Source organism: Macaca mulatta, chromosome 12 (assembly GCF_049350105.2).
Source record: "Macaca mulatta isolate MMU2019108-1 chromosome 12, T2T-MMU8v2.0, whole genome shotgun sequence".
NCBI classification, from domain to species: domain Eukaryota; kingdom Metazoa; phylum Chordata; class Mammalia; order Primates; family Cercopithecidae; genus Macaca; species Macaca mulatta.
The window spans coordinates 45,389,391-45,413,249 of record NC_133417.1 but is presented as its reverse complement, the minus strand read 5'-3'; the positions used below and the strand labels follow the sequence as shown (position 1 = coordinate 45,413,249).

The 23,859-nt window shown below is 32.0% G+C and overlaps 1 protein-coding gene across 1 annotated transcript in view; it reads left to right on the top strand.

Annotated features, from left to right (window-relative positions):
- LRP1B (LDL receptor related protein 1B) overlaps nucleotides 1-23,859 on the top strand; it is a 374,764-nt gene that overhangs the window by 93,419 nt on the left and 257,486 nt on the right. The window contains exons 12-18 of the mRNA XM_077956546.1: nucleotides 438-560; nucleotides 4,218-4,358; nucleotides 5,444-5,631; nucleotides 11,709-11,892; nucleotides 14,547-14,632; nucleotides 18,924-19,046; nucleotides 21,159-21,340. Coding sequence (XP_077812672.1) covers nucleotides 438-560; nucleotides 4,218-4,358; nucleotides 5,444-5,631; nucleotides 11,709-11,892; nucleotides 14,547-14,632; nucleotides 18,924-19,046; nucleotides 21,159-21,340 — 1,027 coding nt within the window. The remainder of the gene's footprint in view (nucleotides 1-437; nucleotides 561-4,217; nucleotides 4,359-5,443; nucleotides 5,632-11,708; nucleotides 11,893-14,546; nucleotides 14,633-18,923; nucleotides 19,047-21,158; nucleotides 21,341-23,859) is intronic.

Sequence of the window (23,859 nt, the reverse complement as noted above, 5' to 3'; positions counted from 1 at the left end):
CATTAATATTGTTCTTTGCAGGTCTATTTTTCACAAGGTAGCAACATTGTTATTACTTTACCAGCATTACTGTAGGCATAAGTTAAAAAAAAACCCAGAATATTATTAGCTGAGATATTTTTTCTAACATATGAACATTTGAATTCATCCTTCACCAAATTTAAAATAGCTACATGGCTTGAATTCAGGGTCACTCTGGAATAGTTGAATTCATGAATACTAAATCCTTAAATTATGTGTATTTATATTCAGACATTCTAATATAAATACATATGCAATTATTAGCTCATCTGATGTATTGAATATTATGCAAAGTTTTCTTTTTCTCAGTAACTATGAGTTATTGGATATGATTTTACATATTTCCCAAGCTCCTAATATGGGAGAAGATAAAATATGTGCTAATCTAACTTTATTTTTTGTGATGTCTTTGTTAGCTCCCAATAATACATGTGATGAAAATGCTTTCATGTGCCATAATAAAGTATGCATTCCCAAGCAATTTGTTTGTGACCATGATGACGACTGTGGAGATGGCTCTGATGAGTCATCACAGTGTGGTAAGTACATCTAAAACTTCATGAAGGAAATTCCTAGGCTAAGAGTCTTTCAAAAGTAGCATGTAAATAAATAACTAAAGCAACAAACAAACACATTTCTTAGTGTCATCAAGAGCCAGTGAATTCAGTAATACAAAATCACAGCACCTATAACTTATTTAAGCTCTAGTATAATGCATTTATTTGGAAATCATACCTGTTTGCAGTATATTTGCATCAGTATATTGGAAAATGTTTATAAAAATGTCTTTGGGCCGGGTGTGGTGGCTCATGCATGTAGTCCTAGCACTTTGGAAGGCTGAGGCAGGTGGATCACCTGAGGTCAGGAGTTTGAGACCAGCCTGGCCAACATGGTGAAACCCCATCTCTACCAAAAATACAAAAATTAGTTCGGCATGGTGGCACTAGCCTGTAGTCCCAGCTACTCCGGAGGCTGAGGCAGGAGAATTGCTTGTACCCAGGAAGTGGAGGTCGCAGTGAGCTGAGATTATGCCACTGCACTCCAGCCTGGGTGACAGAGTGAGACTCCATCTCAAAATAAATACATTTAAAAAAAATCTTTAGTTTAATATATTTTGAAATACTTGAAATCTGAAGACAGTATATTGCTGGCTTGTTCAGTTGTATAGCCAAATTAAATATTTGAGTAAAAAAACAATGTAATTCAGAATTATCAGAAAAACCAGATACTTAATATTTTCTACTATTTATCTTTTGATGTATTCAATGATTTGATAAAATTTAATATTATCATGAAATGTATATTGCCTTTACATATATTTTTCTACATGTTATATATAATATCTATACAACATATAACTTTAATGATAACATCAATATATTAAAAATGCTCAGTTGAACTCTAATGTGAACATAATGTTTTTGTAAAATATTTGAATGCGTAAACATGAACAAATGTATGCAATGAAAAGCTGTGAACTTTATATATGCTCAGAGAAGGCAACAGATTTAGTGCCTTCCTTTGTCCTCCCTGTGCAGTGTCTATAGCCTTGGCCTTTGATATGAACCTCACTAAAATTAGTGGGTATCAGTTTTTATGATTATTTCAGCATGAAGTCATACATTTGATGTGATATTTTTAAGGCTACATCATAGCACAAGATATAAATCTGAAGCAGAGTTATATCCGATTGAATACCTCCCCTCTGCTAGACATTATATTTGGTTGATACAGAGATGAATGAGACAGAGAGGCCCCACTTGGAAAAGTCACAGACAAATGGAAAAAACAGAAATTTAATGTAGTACAATAACATATTATGTCAAATAGAAATGAGAATCACAATGAGATCAGAGCTGAGAAGAATAGTTCTTGAGGGAGGCACTAAAGAATAGAAGCAGGGAATGTTAGTAAGAGGAAATCCTATGTAATGCTAGAGAGCATGGTGTGGTGGTTAATAGCATGAAACCCAGAGCTGGAGAGTCTGGGTTCAAGTCCTGGATCTTCCACTTAACAGCTATGTGACCTTGAAAAGGTCACTTCACTTCCCTGGGCCTCAGTTTTCCATCTGTAAAATGTGCTTAATAACAAGGCTTAAATGTTAGGACTGTTCAGAGAATTAAATAAATTTATATTTTTAAAGTTCTTAGAGCAGTTTCAGGAACAGTAAATTCTATATGTGTTTACAAAGACTGTAAATTGAGATGAGTGAGGAATAGCAATTAGTCTTCTGTTAATTAAGTGGAAGTTTAAAAAGTTGAAGTTAGATTTGAAAAAGGCTGAAATACAGTGTCAGAGAATTTGTATTTAATTATTTTGTCTCTCAGAGGCCATTGCACATTTTGACACAAGAGAATGAAATGTTACAGTCACATTTTTGTTTTAGAACCACATTTTTTCACCAGAGTGGGAGAAATACTGCCACGGAGCAAAGGAGTCATAGAGGGAAATAAACTAGATAGGAGGTTATTGTGATAGTTCTGATGATTAATGACGTGGTTTTGAACCAGGTTGAGAATGGTGGAGTGGAAGGTACAGAATGTGTCAGACTTCATTTACAGTAGGACATGGAGGATAAAAGGGAATTTCTAGCTTGGATGACTTGGTGATTGCTGCTATTAATGAGTGTTGGGATACAAGAGGTTAAGGGTTAATTTTGTCAATAAGATGTGAGATGTAATAAAGACTTTATTGTGGACATTTTGAATATGAGGTGTTAATCAATCACATAAAGCTATATAGTGAGTGTGTGATAATTTAATTCTAGATCAGAAGTACAACGAGGACAAGTAATATTAACTTTCTGTCCATCAGCCTAAAGGTGGCATGAAAATAAAGACCGAATATTGAAGTTAGGGCTTCACTGGCAACATTTTAGAGTGGAACAGGAGAGGACTTCATACAGAAGGAAAATAAGGGAACAGCAAGATCAAAGTTGTAAAGAAGCCAAGGAAGGTAGACTGTGAATATCATTAAGTCAGGAAACTCTTTCTAAGGTAGTGTGGTCAGAAACATAAAATGCTGCAAAAAGGTAAAGTAAATAGGAGGCCAAGATCCAGAATTTGACTCTTGGCACTTGGTGTTTGTTATCTCTAAGAGGAATTTCAGAAGATAGAGGTCACAGAAATGAAATGTTGATTGATTAGAGATGAACTGCAGGCAAGTAAGTGGAAGCAAGATTGGGCAATAAAGAGACAAGAAATGGGCTGGTAAGAGGTGTATGGATAGATTTTTATTGTTATTAGACTGGACAAGACTTCAGTGTATTTATTAAATGAGAAGAAGGAGCTGGTGAAGGAGGAGAGAGAGGGAAGAAATGCTAGGGAAGCTGAGGCTATTAAACTATCTAGTTTAACCATTCCAATATGAAAACAATTTAAATTAAATACTCATTATTAAGTATATGTTCTGTTGGAATTGTATTTATTTCTTAAGCCATAAAAATCTTACCCCTTCCCACTTAAAACAGAGAATTTACCCAGATTTATCAGAAAGTTCTACTAGGAATAACTGTTTTTATTGTTGACAAACTTAGAAAAAATTCATTATAAAACAATGTTGAAAATCAAATAAGTTGTACTTACAAATAGACATAGATATGAACTTTTCACAAATGATTTTTTTTATAATTTGAATAAAGGTTTTAATGACCCTAAGAAGCGATATATAGGATAATTATAATAGTTTTTGTTCTTATTGCTCTAAAATTGACTTTTAAATTTTTCTCATTTTAACAATGTTTTTACACATTGAATACTGCTTTCTAAACATAAACATGATATCAGAGCTTCTGAGAATTATCATTATAGCTCAGAATTATAGCTCATATGCTCTCGTATTATACCTAACCAAGCTAATTCTAATAGCTTTCATTTTCATTTTCCATTCTAAGAGATATTATTAAGATCTAGATGATAGGTGAAGAGAAATGGTATAGTCAAGGGTCACTTTCTTGTTTCTTCACCTTGAAATAATAAGAATGTCTGTTTCCAACTTGAGTTTTTGAACCATAGTTCTACTTCCAAACCACAAATATCTCTTGCAACCATAACCACTGTTACAGAAAGAAATGAGAAACATTTCTCATAGGAGACAAGGGTAATCCACATTAATCAGATGTAGTGTGCATTGAGGAGATGACATTTCAATTAGTATTGGTTATATGAATTAGTCAAATGTTTTTTCTCTGTCTCTAGGATACCGACAGTGTGGTACAGAAGAATTTAGTTGTGCTGATGGGCGGTGTCTTCTAAATACTCAATGGCAGTGTGATGGAGACTTTGACTGTCCTGACCATTCTGATGAAGCACCTTTAAATCCAAAGTGTAAAAGTGCAGGTATAGAAATAGATACAATACCAGGTTTATTCTAAAGTGTTTTCAGTGGAAAAATTGTTATTTTCTGTCTAGTATAGTATTCAATGAAAGAAAATGCAAATTATTAAGCATGTGATGTATCTCGTGACACCATGCAGGGTACTAGTAATTGACTATGTGGGAAACTAGTTTTGGAAATTTAAGTCTGTGTCAGAAATATAAAGATTTGAGGCAGTGGTACTGCTGAATTCACCATCCTGTCTTCCCCACTGCCAAAAATTCATTATATCTTAATATATGAGTTTATATGAGAATAATTTCACTGTATTGGCCTATTTGAAAATTCAAATGCAAAAAAGTTAAAATTTACTGAAAAGGTGTCTGTATTATAAATAATTAGGCAAAATGAAACAAATTGCATATCATTTGAGTATACATATATTAAAAACTTGGTCTATTTATCACTTCTCTATTCCAAATACTATATATGTAATAATATATTATAGAATATATTCAATAACTTTTTTCTCATGGACTTTACATGATAATAGGCTTTCTTTTAGCGTGTATCATGATGAGTATTGTTCAAGTCATCCGGCTATTTTCCATAGCTATATTTGGAACACCTATTATTCACCACTGATGTCTGTTTTATACCCTGACTTCAAAATGTCAATGTTATATTTCTAGGAAGAAAAGAATTTAGGAATATCTACCTATTCTAGATTCTTAATTTTTAGTGACATATAATTTCTCAGAGACCTATGGCTTGAGGGAATTGTCAAACTATCATTATGCTTTTGAACTCATTCTTCACAAAATAGAGGAGGCAGAAATAGTTCATTAATTTTACTATGGAGGTTTATTTTGATAATTAATTTTCATGGTCAAGCTGTATTTGCAATAAGTGTTGAACATGAAAGTGCAGTTTGCCCTTGGTTTTCTGAACTTTATAAAATATTATACTGAATATGTAAAGCATTTTATATATACTTTATTATGATTTTTGACACATGTTTATCATATTTGTGAATGTTTTCAACAATTGTAGTATAAAACAATGGCATGCCCTTTATGTTCCATTTGTTTGTTTGTTTGTTTTCCAGAACAGTCATGCAACAGTTCATTTTTTATGTGCAAAAATGGCAGGTGCATTCCCAGTGGAGGTCTTTGCAACAATAAGGATGACTGTGGCGATGGTTCAGATGAGAGAAACTGCCATATAAATGAATGTTTGAGTAAGAAAGTCAGTGGATGTTCTCAAGACTGTCAAGACCTTCCAATCAGTTATAAGGTAGGTACTCATCAAAAGTAGCAAAACATGTGATATGTTAGAATTTGAGGTCAAGAAAACTATTTAATGTAATGTAAATGAACAAGTTAAAAGCCATCATAATAATAAAACTAATTAAATGGAGAGTATCTATATAAAGATACCGTACTAGTAGCGTGACATGAAAGTTGTGAGAATATAGTTAAGGAGACAAAAATAAAATTAAAGTATTTTTCAACATATTCAGGGCATAAAGAAAATAAATAAGCCAGGTGCGACTAGTGGTCAGAGACAATACTGCTGTGTTAATAACTGTATAAATATGTATTTAACTCTTAAGTTTCCATTTCTTCCCTCATTCTCTCTCCAGTATGTCTTCGAAGTGGAATGGGCTAATCATTTACTGCAACACTAGAGAATAGAATATTTTTTATACAAACAAGAAGGGAAAAAAACATAAAACATGAATTATTAGGACTTAGTGTAAATACACTAAAAATAAACCATATGTAATATCCAAATAGATTTTGTAAGTACCATTTCCCTGAAAAGAGTGATTCGCTGACAGAATCGATGGACAGAAATAACTTCTAAAACCATCTTGGTTTCAGCATGTTGGGATGGTGGACAAAACTAACACCATGTTGAAATGTAAAGTTGTGTGTTAGGTTAAAATCAATTTTGTAAGTATGGGAAAACCTCATTAAGAGCAATTCCTTTGAAAATTAGTGTTTTTAACAGAGCAACAACTCTGTATGAATCTTCAGTAGGACATAACTACTATAAACAACAGAGACAGCCTAATGAAAATTAGGACCATTACAGAGGTTAGATTTTATTCTGCCGAGCTCTGCCTGGGGGTACTGTGCACGTGTATGAACATGGCATTTTATCAAGAGAAACCATGACGAATTGGAGTGTATCCAAATTTGTGTATCCAGAAGCATTAGAGTCTGGAGCACGTCTTCAGAAGAAGTTTTGCTTAGAGCAAAGACAATTTACTAGCTGTATTCACATAACTGTATATGAAGTAGTATAATAGGGAACATACTTAATCTGGGTTGCTTAAAAGATTGGAATTAAGAGTTGGAAAGCAGATTCTGTTCAATACAAGGAAGAAGTTTCTAATGTTAGTACACTTTTTATTGGAATGAACCAGCTCACACATCACCAATGAAAGTGTTTCTGCAGTGGCTAAATGACGTTCTTTAAAGGATGGTAGAGAATTTGTGTATGGCAAAGGTGTTGGGCCATTGTTCCTGCCAGCTTTAGCATGCTATGACAAGCCAGTTCTATCTAATAGTAAATTCAACTAAACAACCAATTTGCAGTTTTTAAGTTCTGAATTTCTGGTATTATTAACTTAGCTACATGGTTAGGTTGGTTAGGATTTTACTGTATATAGACATAACCTAAGAACCACAACAATCAATTCCTCCCTGCAAAAATTAGAGATAAAAACTTGAAACACCAAGAAAGTAATATATATATAAATTTTTTTAGACCCAGTATTGTATTAAGAAGAAGTGGTTAAACTTGTAAAGGAGAACATGAACTCATTCACAAACAATATATTACAGTCAGAAAGAAAAAAAGCAAATGAGCCAGTACATCTTTTAATGAGATGAGCATGCATCAAATAATTAATTTTGGCAGTAAATATTTTAAAGACCAATGAAGCAGAAAAGAAATGTTATTGATGACTTGTGTACAATTAACATAGAAATCTTTCCTGAATACATCAGGGAATGTGTTTTAGAATTACTACAGGTAACTAATTAAAATTTTAAGTCATAGCATTATAAATAATTGTTTAGTTCTATCATATGTACAGTTATGTACCATATAATGATGTTTTGGTCAACAATGTGCTGCTTATACACTGGTGGTCCTGTAGAATTATAATACCATATTTTTACTGTACGTTTTCTTAAACATATGGTGCAATATGTTTAGATATATAAATACTTACCGTTGTGTTACAATTTCCTACAGCATTCAGTACAGTAACATGCTCTACAGGTTTGTAACCTAGGAACAATAGACTCTACCGTATATCCTAGGTGCATGATGGCCTATACCATATAGGTTTGTACAAATACACTCTATGATGTTCACACAATGACAAATCACCTAACAGAGTATTTCTCAGAAAGTATCCCTGTCATTAACTGATGCATGGCTGTGTGTGCGTTATGTGTGTGTGTGTGTGTGTGTTCTATGTGATACATTTCAAAGTAGATTTATTTGTGTTTATTCCATGTGTATTTAATGTCTGTGATAACAAACTTCGTAATAAATTATAAAATGTATAGAATATCAATTACATACTTTGTGACATGACATCAAAAATAAGGTTTGATGTTATTGTAAATGCCTGTATTAGCACACAGCCATACCATATTTGGAAATTGCTTTTGGTAGCAGACAACATCATCCAGAAACACATATTAAGCCATGCTTATTTTAAGTAACTTGAAAGATTCCTCATACATAAATACTTGTTTATCAATACCTTATAAATGCCAGTGTTTTCCTTTTGTCTTCTCAAGAAACTATAGAATGAAGTGGTAATTCAAGTTAAAATAGACACAAGTGTTTAATACTTCACAAGGCATGTGCATGTTATCAGACAGAATTGCTATGATGTTTTTAAGTATGTACACATGTAAAAGCTAGTTAATAATATAAAACATCTATTGATGGAAATATGACTCGTACAAACATTCAAGATGAGACCAGAATCATAAATATAAGATTTAAGCAAAGGTTCAAACCAAATATTTTACATATTGTGTTTATATTTATGTATATGTATATTTATATGCATGTATATATTATGCACACAAATATATGTCATATATATGACAATTTGTTGATGGCAAACTGAGTAAAAAGCTTTATGTACAACAAGATGCTTCTACCACATTGCAAAAATATGTGAGCTGATAGATTTCTCTGTTTCAGAGAATGGGGAAAACTATCCAGCAGCCTACTTCTCCTTGTAACATAAGCAGAACGTGACAAGAAATCATCCTCTAAATTCTGCAATGAAATGAAAGTTGCTTACAAAAGCTAAATTTAGACCTTATGGACTGTGGCCAATTTGCATGTTTGCAGTAAAACAAATACAATGTATCTAACTACTCAAAAGGGAGTAATAACATTTAACTGAAGCAAAAATCTTATTTTGATAGAAAGGATAATTTACCATGTAAAAATAAATGTACTTCTGGGAGGGAAAAAAGTTATGATGTATACAGTAGAAATAAAATAATCAATATTTGTTATGTTACTTGAAAAACTGCAAAGAAATTTTCCTGAGAGAAATAGAAAAGGCTTAGTTATTTTTTCTGCTAGCTATTTTTCTTATAAAGATTAATCTAACTCCAGAAATTCTAAATAATTTGGAATGGTGAGAAAAATTAAGATGAGACTGAATACACACAATTTTCACTTTCATAAAAATTGTCTTTTTTAAGTGAAAGAGAACATTGTAATCTTATATTCTATAAAATATCTTTGAAAATGCCAAAGATTCTTATTTTTTTCGTTCAACTTATGAAAGTTAATCTAGTAGAATTCCCTACAGATGTCTTTTTATTGTTAGGACCAAAGATATTTTTATTAAAATAGGTTAACAGATTGAGAAATAAATTGTCTTTTTATAAATGTGATTTCAAACAAGATAAAAATTTTAAAAATTTACTGTAAATCTTAAACTTTTGTTTATACAATTTTATATTATAGTAGAGTTAATCAATTTTGCCTTCAAGAAATTAATTTTCCACTGTGTGTTCTTATCCAAGCCATCTGTTTCATATAGTACTTCTATAAACCTGTCATGAGGCATTCAAAGTGATTTTCAGAAACCCCATTAAAATGGTGATGTACTTTGTTCCATTTAATAATAATGTTTTAGAGAAATTCAACACATTGTATAAAATTTCCTTTCATTTGTCCTAAAGTGACTCTTGATTAAACATTGCTCTGTGTCTACTAATTGGACCTCTGGCTTCTTGACTACACAATCACCTGGCTTAATTTTTAGGCCTATCTGGGATTACTATCCTGTCAAATTTCTCGTTTTCTTTTTTTTATTTAATATTTATTTTTAAAGAGTAAAAATATATAATATGAAATTCATCATTTTAACCATGTTTTTATGTGTAGAGTTAATGGCATTAAGTATGCCATTTTCTTTGGCCATAGTTAAGTACCAATTCCTCCTGGTGGCAAGATGGATCTTCTCAAGGGAAGTAATATTGTCACTCAGTGAGATATAATGAAAGGAGTTTGGGAAATCAAGACGTAGCTTTTGCCTTCATTTTAACCCACTGGATTGCTAAGTGGATTATAGAGGTTTTAAAAGTCCACTATAATTTCTGAACATTATTAGATAAATTGTTGGTGTCAATTGTTAAAGGTGAAAGTGCTAAGAGCTTAAAGAGTTTCTTATAAACAGAATTGGGGAAAATATTGATTTATCCTTTCATTAATTTCAGATGGAATTGATGTTACTCGGTTGCTTTCCTCCACAGTATTGAAAACGTTTCTTGTACTTAAAAAATAATTCTGCTCATAAATTGTTTCCTGATTATTTATTAATGTGGACATATATCATTCTAATATCTTTATCAATAAATTCAAAGCTCTGCCATCACTTTTATCTGAGAATAAATGATCAATTTTATCCAGATTATGAAATATTTACTGTGGAGAGCTCTTGAGTGCTAGTTACTTTTAACAACTCAGAAATCCTTCTTAACTCACCATCCTACTCAATACTTACAATTTCCTTTGTTCAAAGACCACTAATCAGTCTTAATGAAGGTTAGTATGACCATAATCATCTGGCCAAGTATAGGTTCATTTTCTATAACACTAATTTTCACATGCTACTTGGCAGGGACTGAGAACAGAGCTGAAAGACAATGATCAATTAAAGTATGATCACTTGGACTCGGGAAGCGGAACATCATACACGGGGCTTATCATGAGGAGGGGGGAGGGGTGAAGGATTGCATTGGGAGTTATACCTGATGTAAATGACGAGTTGATGGGTCCTGACGAGTTGATGGGTGCAGCACGCCAACATGGCACAAGTATACACATATAACAAACCTGCACGTTATCCACATGTACCCTAGAACTTAAAGTATAATAATAAAAAATTAAAAAATAATAATAATAAAATAATAAAATAAATAAATAAAGTACCTCATCCTTTCTAGGAAGGCAAAAAATACACATGTCATCATGTTTGTACTCTAAGAGTTGACATACCAGTTAGTTGATATCATGTGTCATCAGAAGGACAAATAAAACATCATAGAGATGCTGAAGGAAAGATTTGATGATACAAATTGATTTAGTTATTGAGATAAAATAAATCTACATGAATATTACTATTTATTCAGACACCTACATATCTAGGTATGGAATCAAACAAGTCAATAAATGTTAATTGAGGATTACTATGTATTAAAAATTTCAGTGTGTCCAAGATCTCCTACTGGCCTTGTCTAAACAACTCCGTCTTCATGCTATTGTATTTCTCATCAACTAAAGATAATATTATATCGGTGGAAAAGTAATTGTGATTTTTGCCATTAAAGGTAATTGCAAAAGCCACAGTTACTTTTGTACCAACCTAAAAATATCTACATTATAGATTTCTATACTGCTCAAATGAAATAACATATGTGACAATGTTAAAAATTTTCAAAACTCCATGTAAGGATTAATTCTTATAATTGCTAAAATATTCTAAAAAGACAATGTAATGCAATAGAAAAACAAAAAAAAAGAAGTAGAAAGTTTCACTCTTATTTTTGGCTTTGGCGATCTCTCACCACATGGCCTTAGCAATGTCAATTAACTTTTACAATCTTGCCAACTTCAAAAGATCAAATGAAGATGTTTGAGAGAGTGCTTTCTAACTGACTTGACATAATAGACATAATTCCCATCAAAGGTCAAATGCTGGGAGACAGAAAGACTTGCCTTTATCTATTTTCAAGTGCTTTTCTTGCTTACTTATAGTAAAAGACAGTGACAATGATATGAATTGATTATGCTCATTTTTCTTTTCCCAGTGCAAATGCTGGCCTGGATTCCAACTGAAGGATGATGGCAAAACATGTGTAGACATTGATGAATGCTCTTCAGGCTTTCCCTGTAGCCAGCAATGCGTCAATACATATGGGACTTACAAGTGCCTCTGTACAGATGGGTATGAAATACAACCTGATAACCCAAATGGCTGCAAATCACTCTCAGGTATCGAATTGAACTTGCCCACTGATCCAACCTCAGTTATCATATGGATCCTGAATTTTATAGCCATTCTTATTGAATTCACTCCTCCTTGATGTTTCTGAAAAATCAAAATTCTTCTCTGCTTCCGTTGATATGGGAATCTGTCACTCTGATTTTGTATGCTCTGTTTGTAATAACATTGCCTTATGGTCTTGTGAATTATTGAGTGTTTTCTAGACTTTGAGAGTGTTCACACACACACACACACACACACAAAACAAAACAAAACAAAACAAAAACAAAACTGTCTCTGGCACTGCTTCCTGCTGAATCACATGTTCTTGGGAGCAAGTTTGGCCAAAACTGTTAAAGAGACTATTGTGACATTATCATAATATTTTTCATTCTCCCCTCCACGATACATACTCACACATATATGCTAGAGAGAACAACAGGTTAATAATAAGAAGCAACAATAGTAATAACAAATCAGCTATACCGGACTATTTGAATTCTTCCAGTGATTCAGCAAATATTGTTAAACTTCTCTTTATTCCAAGTAGTGTATTTGATCCTGTAAATTATACATTTAATAAAGCATGGCCCATAACTTTAATCCTTTGGGAGATAAATCACAGGCATTAAAATGATACAAAGCAATAATATAATGATGATTGTTAAATGGGCAAAAAAATGTTGACTAAGGGCATCTCTTCCCATTGTTTTTAAGTATAGTGAATAAAATATTATTGCCAGTTTCTTATATAGGTGTTCGTCAGTGGCAACATTTAAAACATTAGCTGTTTTCTCAACCACTTTAAGAAAATAGATATCAGAGATATTAATTTTAAAATATGGGTTTTTTTTTTAACAGGCCAAAACTTTACACATTATGAGGAAAAAAAATTAACTCCTTTCAATTTTTCATTCCACCATCACTTATCCTTCCCTCAATCAATTTGAGGATGATTTGGAGCCCATTGATTAACCTACCAATCTACTCGCTTTGGGCCATCTTAATGCTTGCTACATAATGCATTTAGTGACCTGGTACAAAAAGAAGAGATTAAATCTCAAAAATGACCAATGTTTCCATTACTTTAAACATTAATAAAGGATTATGTAGAGGAGATGAATAGTAATGATTAAAATATGGGTCTTGTTACATTATGTATCCACATCATAGTTGTTTCTCATTAGCAATTATGCTTAGAAACTAATACAAATTTTAAATATAAAAATGTGTTCTTATAGCATTTATGTTTGTTAAAGCGTAAATCTTGCACTACAGAGATTTTAAAAAATGAAATATATTTAAGTTGTAAATAATGGAATTGCCTAAGCAGTGAAGTCGAACATGACTGATTAATTTTATATTTATAATTGAGAAATCTATTGACAGAGTGGCAAGGCATCTTCAACTCAAGAGCCAATTCTGTTTTGAAAAGTAATCTGAGTCTCAGCCTGGCCTCAAAAAGAAGATGGGAATGACTAATTTGGGATCCCATCAATGATGATAGAAGGGGGTATTTAACATGAGTGACATAGTATATGCTGAAACATAATGTCATATCTTTGGCATTACATATTAATTACAAAACTAAAGACAGAGAAGAATAATGACTTCAAACAATTTAAAAGGACAGCAACTCTATAACAATAAATAATTTATAATAAAATCCACTTTCAATTATATGACATGATTACTTTTTTAAGTGTTTTTTTTTTTTTTTCTAAGTTCTATCAACATTAAGTTTTTTCATTTGGCAAATAAGTTTATGAATGTGTCTCAAAAACAGATGTTAAAATGCTTGAGCAAATTATTCATCAAATGAATCTAGGATTATAACCACTGAGAATGTGGTCAAACTGACTTTAAATTATTCAGATATATATTTAAATAAATATAAAAGAAAATCTTTCTGAAATTATCTTCTTCAAGAAATCATTTTGTGTCCAAATAAAATCTGAAGAGAAAACCAAATGCTAGTGGTTTAGAGGATCTCCCATATATTGAGCATGGTCAGATCTTTATCATGCTCTTTCCCAGATTCTAAAGTAAATGAGATACGAAAAGAATTGGACAAGATGATAAGGAAGAAATAAAGACTATTAAAGCATTAAAAAAATAAGACTCATGAAGAAAGGTAAAATTAATAAAGATTTTAGAACCTGGAGTTCAGAAGTTATTTATGAGAAGTCCTCAGGCAGGTAAAAGAATATATACATGCAGTGATACTCTTGGTCTTCACTGAGGTCATCCTGAGAGCATTAGCCACTTGATTATCAGAAAAAAAATTCTGATCATAAGAATGTTTTAGCTGTACGTAGGTTTCTAAAACAGGTGAATATTATCTTTTTCTGCAATTTATGCAGACGATCAGATTGTAACAGTAGATATTTTCTCATTCCAAATAAATTATCTGAATGTCAAGAATACTGAGGGTGAGTAAGGTATGCACTTAGAATTTTCTAGATTTTCTGTACTGCCTGGGCGTGTGCTGCCTTTTCATTCTACTGTCAACTAGGTTGCTCAGTATGATTCTTTAAACCCTGAATCTACTAGACCAGCACTATATTTGACATCACATTGCTGCTAAACTAAACTGAAATTATGCAGAGGGGAAATACATAGATACTTAAAAGTCTAATATGTTATTTGTGTTGGTGTTTAGATGAAGAACCTTTTTTAATTCTTGCTGATCATCATGAGATAAGGAAAATTAGCACTGATGGCTCCAACTACACACTTTTAAAACAGGTATGACACTCCCAAGATGACTCCGTAACATTTAACATGTGTACTAGGTATATGTTAGAGCTGTAGAACTACCTAGCAAATAGAATTTGGGAAGCATATTTTTAGTTGTCAGGAGAAATATTTTCTTTGAAAATATTTGGTTTGTATCTGCTCTGCTCCAAATTTATCTTTGCCTCAAACTGTATAATAGTGGCAGAAATATGTGAAAGCACTGTCTAGAACAAGTGTGCCAAAATTAAGGTTTTTTCTCATTTTTCTAGTTTGTTTATGTCAGTTTTAAGTATAAAGGAAGACCACCATTCCTGCAGTGTGTTTTCTGCAACATAAAGATTTATTTCCTAAAAAATACTTAAGGAGAAAATGTATACATAACTGCTTCAAGATGGAAAGTTTTTTGTTGCCCAAATAGTTTCCTACTTTAACTAACTTAACTTAATATACTTTTTCTATATTTTTAAACTTTTTCTTGTGCTTTTAAACTTACATCAAAGTTATAAAATATTAAAAATTATCTTTCTTGGGATATGATTACACAGGCCCTATAAACCTTTCTGTAAATTCAAAGTTAGATGCATCAGCCACGTATTTTCTGGTATGGTCTCTGGAACAAGGACATGTTTTTTTTTTTTTTTTTTTTTTTCACTAGGTGGTGTGTATATATATATATAAAAGCATACATACATATATATATATATGTGTGTGTGTAACATTCTGACCATTTAGACTCTACTATCTCAGTTTGAAGGAATAAAGTTCTCTCTTTAGAATATTTTTAAGCTCAGCTGAACCACAAGTTTAACTAATATAGAGCAATATTCATTATCTTCATGACAGAGTTATAATAGAGATTCGGTCCTAGCTTCTTGCTTCATTTTCCAACCTTGTAGCTCAGGATATCTCTACCAGTATTCCTTTTGTTGTCTTTCATGGATAATGTGTTGTCAGAAATTGTTCTTAATGGAACAAAATGATTTTTTCCTCTATGCATTATTTAAGTCTATTTCACATAACAGAACCACTTTAATGCACCTTTAACATAGCTCTTTTCTCCTGGTGGTATCATTTTCGACTGTTGCCAGTCATTAGTACCTAAGTGGGGATGAGTTTCAGATACTTTCTTAGTGCAGTATGAGTTTCAGGTACTTTCTTAGTGCAGTACATATGGGAATGAAGAAGCAGTGAGGATGATGAAGACGTTCATGAAGGATCTGAACACACCTGTGTCTTTGGAAAGCAATTGTTAATGGTGTCCACTGAGTAAGGAAATAGAGACCCAAAGAACCCATGGCAAGCCTTCTGCCCAGTTTTGCCTATGGGCTGCTGGGAATATGTCATTTCTTTCAGAGAACATAGTTTTACTCAGTTTTATCATAGTGTTATAGAAATTTTAAAGGAGTTCTAGGCAATAGAAACCATTATCTTTGTCCAGAGAGCCCGTCCACATATGCAGAATGAAATAGAACAGAGAAATAATTATCTCTGCACATTTTCTCACAACAAAAATAAATGAAAAGACAGTATCATTGTCTTAACTATTTGGAACTTTTATGTGCAGCTGATTAGGAAGAATGATTTATCGTAATATCACAATTTATATTATCTTTGTTGTAGTCAGTAACAATCTCATAAAGTTTTATAGCATAAAATTATAACAAGTGGTGGGACTTTTTCTTGCCCTCTATATCCTACAACATAATTGTAGTAAGGTCAGCTATAACTTAAATTCATGTACTATATTTAGAAACTGTACTTTAATAACATACATTTTGGGAATGAAAATTAATCAAGTACCTTTCCAATATGTTATCCAATTCAATTTGAACAGTGTCTTTATTCCAGTAACATTGTATAGAGAAACAAAACACAATTTCCTAAATTAATCATCTCAAACCAAAGAGTACAAGTCTTTAGCTACAGAAATGAAAGAAGCAAATAGGATTCTGATGAAACCAATTTTCAGCTCTGAAACTACTGGGATGACTAGTTTTTAGACATTATTTTGACCATGCACCTGGCTGTTTTAATATTTCTTGCATATGATCCTGCAAAGAGACCACTGCACTGTTTTCTGTGGGGATTAAGAGTAAAGCTGTAGAAAAATGACCAGCTTGGCTAGATAGATATGTTGGAATTTAGAGCTTCAATTTTCTGCATTTGCAGCTTTAATTTATTATAGTTGACTTGCTAAATTTGGAATTGGATTTTTATTATCTAAATTGATTATTGTAAAGAAGGAATAGGATAATTCTTCCATGACTGAGGATTGTGGGTAAATCTCTGCTCAAGTTAGAGATGTGTTTCTCTCTACTTTTTCCCTGTAAAACTCTCTAATTTAGCCACCTGAATTAACAAGGCATCACAGAATCCTAACTTATTTACATTATTGCTCTGGAGAGAAAAGCAGTTGAACAGAAGGGATATTGTAAACTACTATTGGAATGAATTTATTAAGCCCTCTACAAACTTGCCTGGAACACATTCAATTTATATTTTAGAACTTTGACTTATTTTGCGTAGGCAACTTCCTACATACCTATGGTTATGTGCATTTAGTTAAGGAGTTCTCCAGTTTTTAGGATGTGAGTGGATATTTAATGAATCTTTTGAATCTGTGACTGAATATCAGTTACCCGTTTTAGCACTTATAGTCGTTATTCATGATTTATAGTGTTGTCAGTAGGAAAGATACTTGCATTTATTCATCTTGGCTTAGCAAGGAATTTGCACTGAGCTATATTATTGCCTTGTGTCTCTTGTTTATGACATATGGCATGAGATTTTGTGGGGTTAGGTTACTACAGGTTGTCTTTATAATCTGGACCTCAAGAAAATGAGATTGCTCGTTTTAACACTATTATTATTAAAATTTAGCCCCGCTGTGAGAAGGGAAGATAAGCAGTATTTGCCAGAACCTCCTCTTATTTGCCAATATACATAGGACACCCTTAGTCTTGAATGCCCTTGGAAAAGTATGTCTGAAGAGTAATTATTAGCCTTGGCTTGACTCTTATAAAGAACTATTTAAATCTAAGTCAGTTTTATTATTATCATCAGATTCTGAATTTTCAGAGTAGATGTTGAAACTCAACTCAGACCTGAGAATTACTTTCCTCCTTCTCCCTCCTCCCCACAACCAAACTAAAACAAATAAAAAAAGCCTGCCTCTCTGAAGATGCTTGTCTCTACTCATAGGACTACAACTACTCATACATTTCCCTCTAAAACAATCTGAGACATAGCATCAACTTTATGGTGAATATTGATGTAAGCTAGCTCTCCATAGATATAAAAACATGGCAGAGATCCCTTGAGGCTTTGCCAAATGTCTATAATATTATTTTCTAATCAATAGAATTTATATATTAATAAATTACTCAGTCCTTAAGGGAGTAAAGATATAATCTTTACCAGTAAGTCAGAATTAAACCAATTCCTAGGCAATTGTTTGAATAATTCTGCAACTAAAAGAGTCCTAGATCCTGGATGTACAGTCCTCAAATCGAATCAAATGTGAGAACTGTCAAACCAAAAAGCTGTAGCATCCAGAAACCCATCAATTGAATTTGTGTTCTGTTTTGCTACCTGCTAAAAAATGCATAACCATGAGTCTGAAGGGAGGCATTTCCTCACATTTCCACCATGTGGAATAAAAACATGTTGATTACCTAGTTCCTCCTTGGTCAAATACTCACCCGAGGTTGTAACTTTTAAATTCTAATATCACACTGTATTGCCAAGGGGCCATCTGAAGCATGAAGAAAGGCAGCTCTTTTATACTGTTGTTGGGACAAGTGCTTTGGGGGAAAGTAAAATTTCTATACCTTCTTTTCTGACTCATCAGATGGCTGTCCAGGGCTCATCTTAATCAGATGATCTACCTTTTCAATTTAGATGTGTACTTTTGTCAGGCTCCTCCACGGAACAGATTATTATGGCATAAAGTTTATATTTCATATAAACCTAAAGTAGAAATTTTAAACTTTATCTCCTTAAAAGAAGTTATTTTTATTTTCACATTACTGGCTATTTATTTAAACCACTATAAATATTTTGAAATTTTGTGGCCCATGTGGAAAATATTTTCAAATTAATATCATAGTTTATAAATGTATGATGTAAGGAAAATGTGAATATATGATACTTTTAATGAGAATTGGTAGCAAACACTATTTATTATAATAAATAGAACTCTTTAGGTTCAAAGGGAGACAATGATTCCTGTAAACTCTTAAAACGTTTTATAATTATTTCTATGAACTATGATTGACAACATAGTCTTTTTTATTTTTAGGGATTAAACAATGTTATTGCTATAGACTTTGATTACAGAGAAGAATTCATCTATTGGATTGATTCTAGCCGACCAAATGGCAGTCGCATAAATAGAATGTGTTTAAATGGAAGTGACATTAAGGTAACTAGACATTACAATGATAAGACTGTTGAATATTATATCAGTATGATTGAATTGTATAGAAACTGTTATTTTATGACCGTGATCTTACTCATAGAATACATTAGGGTAGTTTCAATTTCACATTTCGACAGTGTGATTAATACTTTAAATATGAAATATGAGACCTTTTATTCTTATGTTTCATCATAACACTATTACTTGTAATAATATAAACATCAAATTGAGTAAATAAAATCTGGATCCTTATTCACAGACCTAGGAAATGGGATAGGTGTTTTCAGCTTGAAGGATTAGTGCCTGTAATTCAATTGTATTGATTTAAATAAAATAGAAAGTTGAGTAAAAAATTTGTAATTGAAAAAGTTAAATGTTAGAGTGTGGATTAAAATTACAATACTGTTAAAATTAATCAATTACAGATGTAAATAATTGAATGCATTTGTATAAAATTATGAACATTCCGATTTGAGAGGATGACATTGATATCACAGTTCTGTCATGTGTATGATGTCATATTCTAGATATGAGCAACTGGGTACCATCTTATGTTATTCTGAGTTTTAAAATCAAATTCTTAATACTGTATGTATTCATTAAAATATTTTATAAAGAAGTTTCAAATTAAAGTGAACAAAACCCATCAATTACTTTAACTTTTTTGTAACCATCTATATCATATATAATTTCATTTTGGGTGAAAGCAATCCATTTTGAAAATATTAATGAGATCTTAAAGTTTGCATGTACAATGATGAAACAAATAGTAAGCTGGGTTCAAGTGATTTAAAGTAGCTGTATTTAATAATGGTTTATATAATAAAAAATCAGTATATAATAGTGATAGGCAGATTGATTCGAGCCAACCCAATGGTTAAATAGAACAGATAAACAGATGAGTTTTTTTGTCAATTTATTTTACAATTAATTTAAAAACTGTGGAAGTTACATTACTCAAACTTTATCATATATTTTATTACAATACATTTAAAAATTTTAATTTACCTTTATATTTTTTGAAAATACTTTACTATTTTTGAAAGCATATTCTCTACTGCCTGGCCACTACTACTCCATTACTACTTTAAATCATGTATTTATATAAGGTTATGTAAAGATAGAATACATCTTTATTCCCTTAATTTTATTAATTCACTGATTTTCATTTAAATAGCCATGCCAATATTCCAAATTTGAAATATAGTGGGTAAAAGAAAAACAGATGTCCTGCATTTCATTATAGGAGACTGATATTATTTATTGTTACAAATGAGCATATTACCAGTTTCATTTGTATCTTTATTATTGATGGCACTAGGGAAAAAGATAAATTTAAAATTGTATTGGCATTTTATTGTCTTTAACTATGTAACTATTGGCTTCTATGTAGTTTCAAGTTTCAATTGTTTATTTGACATATTTCTAAAAGTACTGGAAATTCAGAAATGCCAGCCATATAGATCAAAAGTTATTGATCATTTTATATATATTATATTTATGCATGCAAAGACTGTATTTCATATTGTATTTGGTATACTCATGGAATAAGGTTGACAACAGCAGCTGAATGTGTACATTGTTACCTCCCTTTGGCTAGGTTCGAAATAGTACATATTCTCCTTGGTGTTTTCTTCTCTCCTTATAGCCATCTAAATAGGGCAAAAGCAGCAGGGAGAGTGATGAATGCTACTGCTATCTCTCCCAAACTGGTTAAAGAAAAATAATGTCTCTAAGTGTGTGGGGGTTTTTTCTGTGTGTGTGTGTGTGTGTGTGTGTGTGTGTGTGTGTGAGAGAGAATTTTATTCCAAATTTTAAGAGGATGAATAGATTACACTTTAACAAAAATGTGAACAACAAATGTGCAACTCTCCAACAACTTTTTAAAATTATTTTGTTTAAACCTATATGTAATTTGTAGGGACCTAATTACACATTAGGTAATTTCTCACAAACAAGTAAGTAATTGCATTGCGGTCAATGGTTCTCTTCTTATCTAAGTTCCATTCCTTATGTTTAAATGGAATCCTATATCTCTGTAAAAATCAAGAAGCAATTGCTCACTTTTTATGCTAGGGATTTACACTGTTAACTTTTTAAATTCTTGTTTTGTAGGTAGTTCATAACACAGCGGTCCCCAATGCACTTGCTGTCGATTGGATTGGAAAAAACCTCTATTGGTCTGACACAGAAAAAAGGATCATTGAAGTATCCAAACTCAATGGCTTGTACCCTACTATACTCGTTAGCAAAAGGCTGAAGTTTCCCAGGGACTTGTCTTTAGATCCTCGAGCTGGGTTTGTAACAACTGTTAAAAATCTTAAAGATTAAGGCTGTGGATTACATTCATAGTGGTAAATAAATCTAGTTCTGTAGGTCATTAACATGGAAATCCAACGTAACGTTTAAGTGTGTAGAAATTCTTACATGGAAATTAAAAAAAAAACAGTGATGTGAGTATCACAATAAAAGGAATAAAATTAAGATGATTGAATTTTACAGAAACTATTTTTTAAAATATTTAAACATGACTATTTTCCAATGAGTTGATAAATCCATGGTAGGAATGAATAAAACATACAGATTTCACTGATTTAATGCCTTTAAATCTTGAAGGAAAGGGAAGCTAAGAACAAATTCTTAGGTGATGTTTTGCAGTAGTTGGGGTAGTCACAAATATGGACAATGTAATCCCTGCACCACTTTATACCGGGAGACATAAGCAGTATCCGTGGATAATAAATGACGGTGCATTATCATGTGCCTTCAAGATGAAAAGCTGAATGGGACTATGGGGAAGAGTTTGTGGTGGATCTGTTTCATTTGCATTTCATTGTGAGAATGAGAAGTCATAGTAAGGACCAAGGACAGCAGGCTGGAGATTTCAGATGAGGGATTGAATACATCTGAAGGTGTCAAAGCTGCCTAGTGTATGTTTGCTAAAGTTCTATAGATTATGACCATTATAATTCACTTTCAATTATGTTGTTTTGGTCAGTAGAGTATACAAAACTTTTCAACTTTTTGCACTGTAATTTAGAGTGATTACATGCTCCAAAATCATCTTTGGAGAAGTTCAACCTACTCAACATACTTAGTAAAATAACAAATTTAAAGAACGGTTGATGTTTTGAAATAGGACACATTCACAGTAGCAAGTGTTAGGATAACTTTGGTACTCCAAATTTTCTGCAATTTAAATTAATTTTATTCACATATTTCACCAAACCACAGCTTTTATCATACCATATGCAACAATTAGATTTTGCTTCTGGTTAATGTATCTCTGTTAATTTTTTTGGTCCCTCGTATTTATAATTGTCGAAGTTATGTCATAGTATATTTTATAAGTTAATTGTATACATTAATTTAGGTAAAAATAGTACCTAATAGGAGAAGCTTTGTACTGTGCATATATTTTTGTTTTCAAGGTAATGTGCTCATTTTAACTTTTCACTATATAATTATGCAATCATTTTCTTACCTTTTTGAATATTTTCTTTACCATAGCAACAGAAGTTTCAAGGAGTGTCAATTTTAATTTAAACAGAATCACTAGAAAGTCTCTTTATATGTATGTTTTAAGAAATAATGGCCAGATGTACTAAATTTGGCTATCATCTATTCATTCTTAATTATGTGAATATTTCAATTTCTTGGATATTTTATAAGAAAATATTTATTTTTGATTTTTGATAGCTGGGTGTGGTGGCTCATGCCTGTAATTCCAGCACTTTGGGCAGCCAAGGCGGATGAATCACTTGAGGTCAGGAGTTCAAGACCAGTCTGGCCAACATGGCAAAACCCCGTCTCTACTAAAAATACAAAAATTAGCCAGGCGTGGTGGCACGCACCTGTAATCCCACCTACTTGGGAGACTGAGGCATGAGAATTGCTTGAACCCAGGAGGCAGAGGTTGCAGTGAGCAGAGATTACGCCACTGCATTCCAGCCTGGGTGATAGAGCGAGATTCTGTCTCAAAAACAAACAAACAAGCTATATATATATATATATATATATATATATATATATATATATATATATATTTGAATCTCTAAACAATTGTTTTTTTCTTCAAAATCAATATGGCTGGCTTAGCTTCTCATTTCATGCTATTCAAGATGCTTCACTTTCTAATGAAAGAAACATTACCTGTTTGATAATAGCAGTCTGTGGTCTTTTCTATTTATGAAGCAAAAACTGTGTCCTATTCTAGTGAATGCAGCTGAATCTATTAATAGCTTTAAGTTTTATTTCTCCCAGGTTACAGTTATTAGCCCATAAACTGAAAGCAGCCTTAAGTTATCATCAACATAAACCCATCCATTAAAAATGTCAGTTAAAATAGCACAGTACAAAATTATTGTAGATGTTATAAAAGACTCCATTGATTTTATTTTTGGATAATATTTGGATTTTGATATAGATATGTCATATTATAACCAAAGAAAAAGGTAAAAGTTGGATCTCTTCATGAAACAATTAAAAACAACTGTTTTAATGGATAAAATTTAATGGCACCTTTTTGTTCATGCTGTTTTCCTAGTTCCCCTGAGTGAGAAAATCAGGCAACTTGGATTTTAGCATTGATGAGATGAACTCTAGGGTGAAAATGCCATAACTGTATAAAATATTATGCAATCTTGCTTCAAAAATGAAAGCTTAAATTTAAGATTAATAGAAATGCAATTGAACCTTCCTAATTCAGATTGCCATTGTGACTTGCATATGTTTTGATTATATCAAAACTACTGACTCCTGTTTCCTTGAGAAGTATTATGATTTCTGTCCTGATATTTAGTGAGGAAAAGGAGAG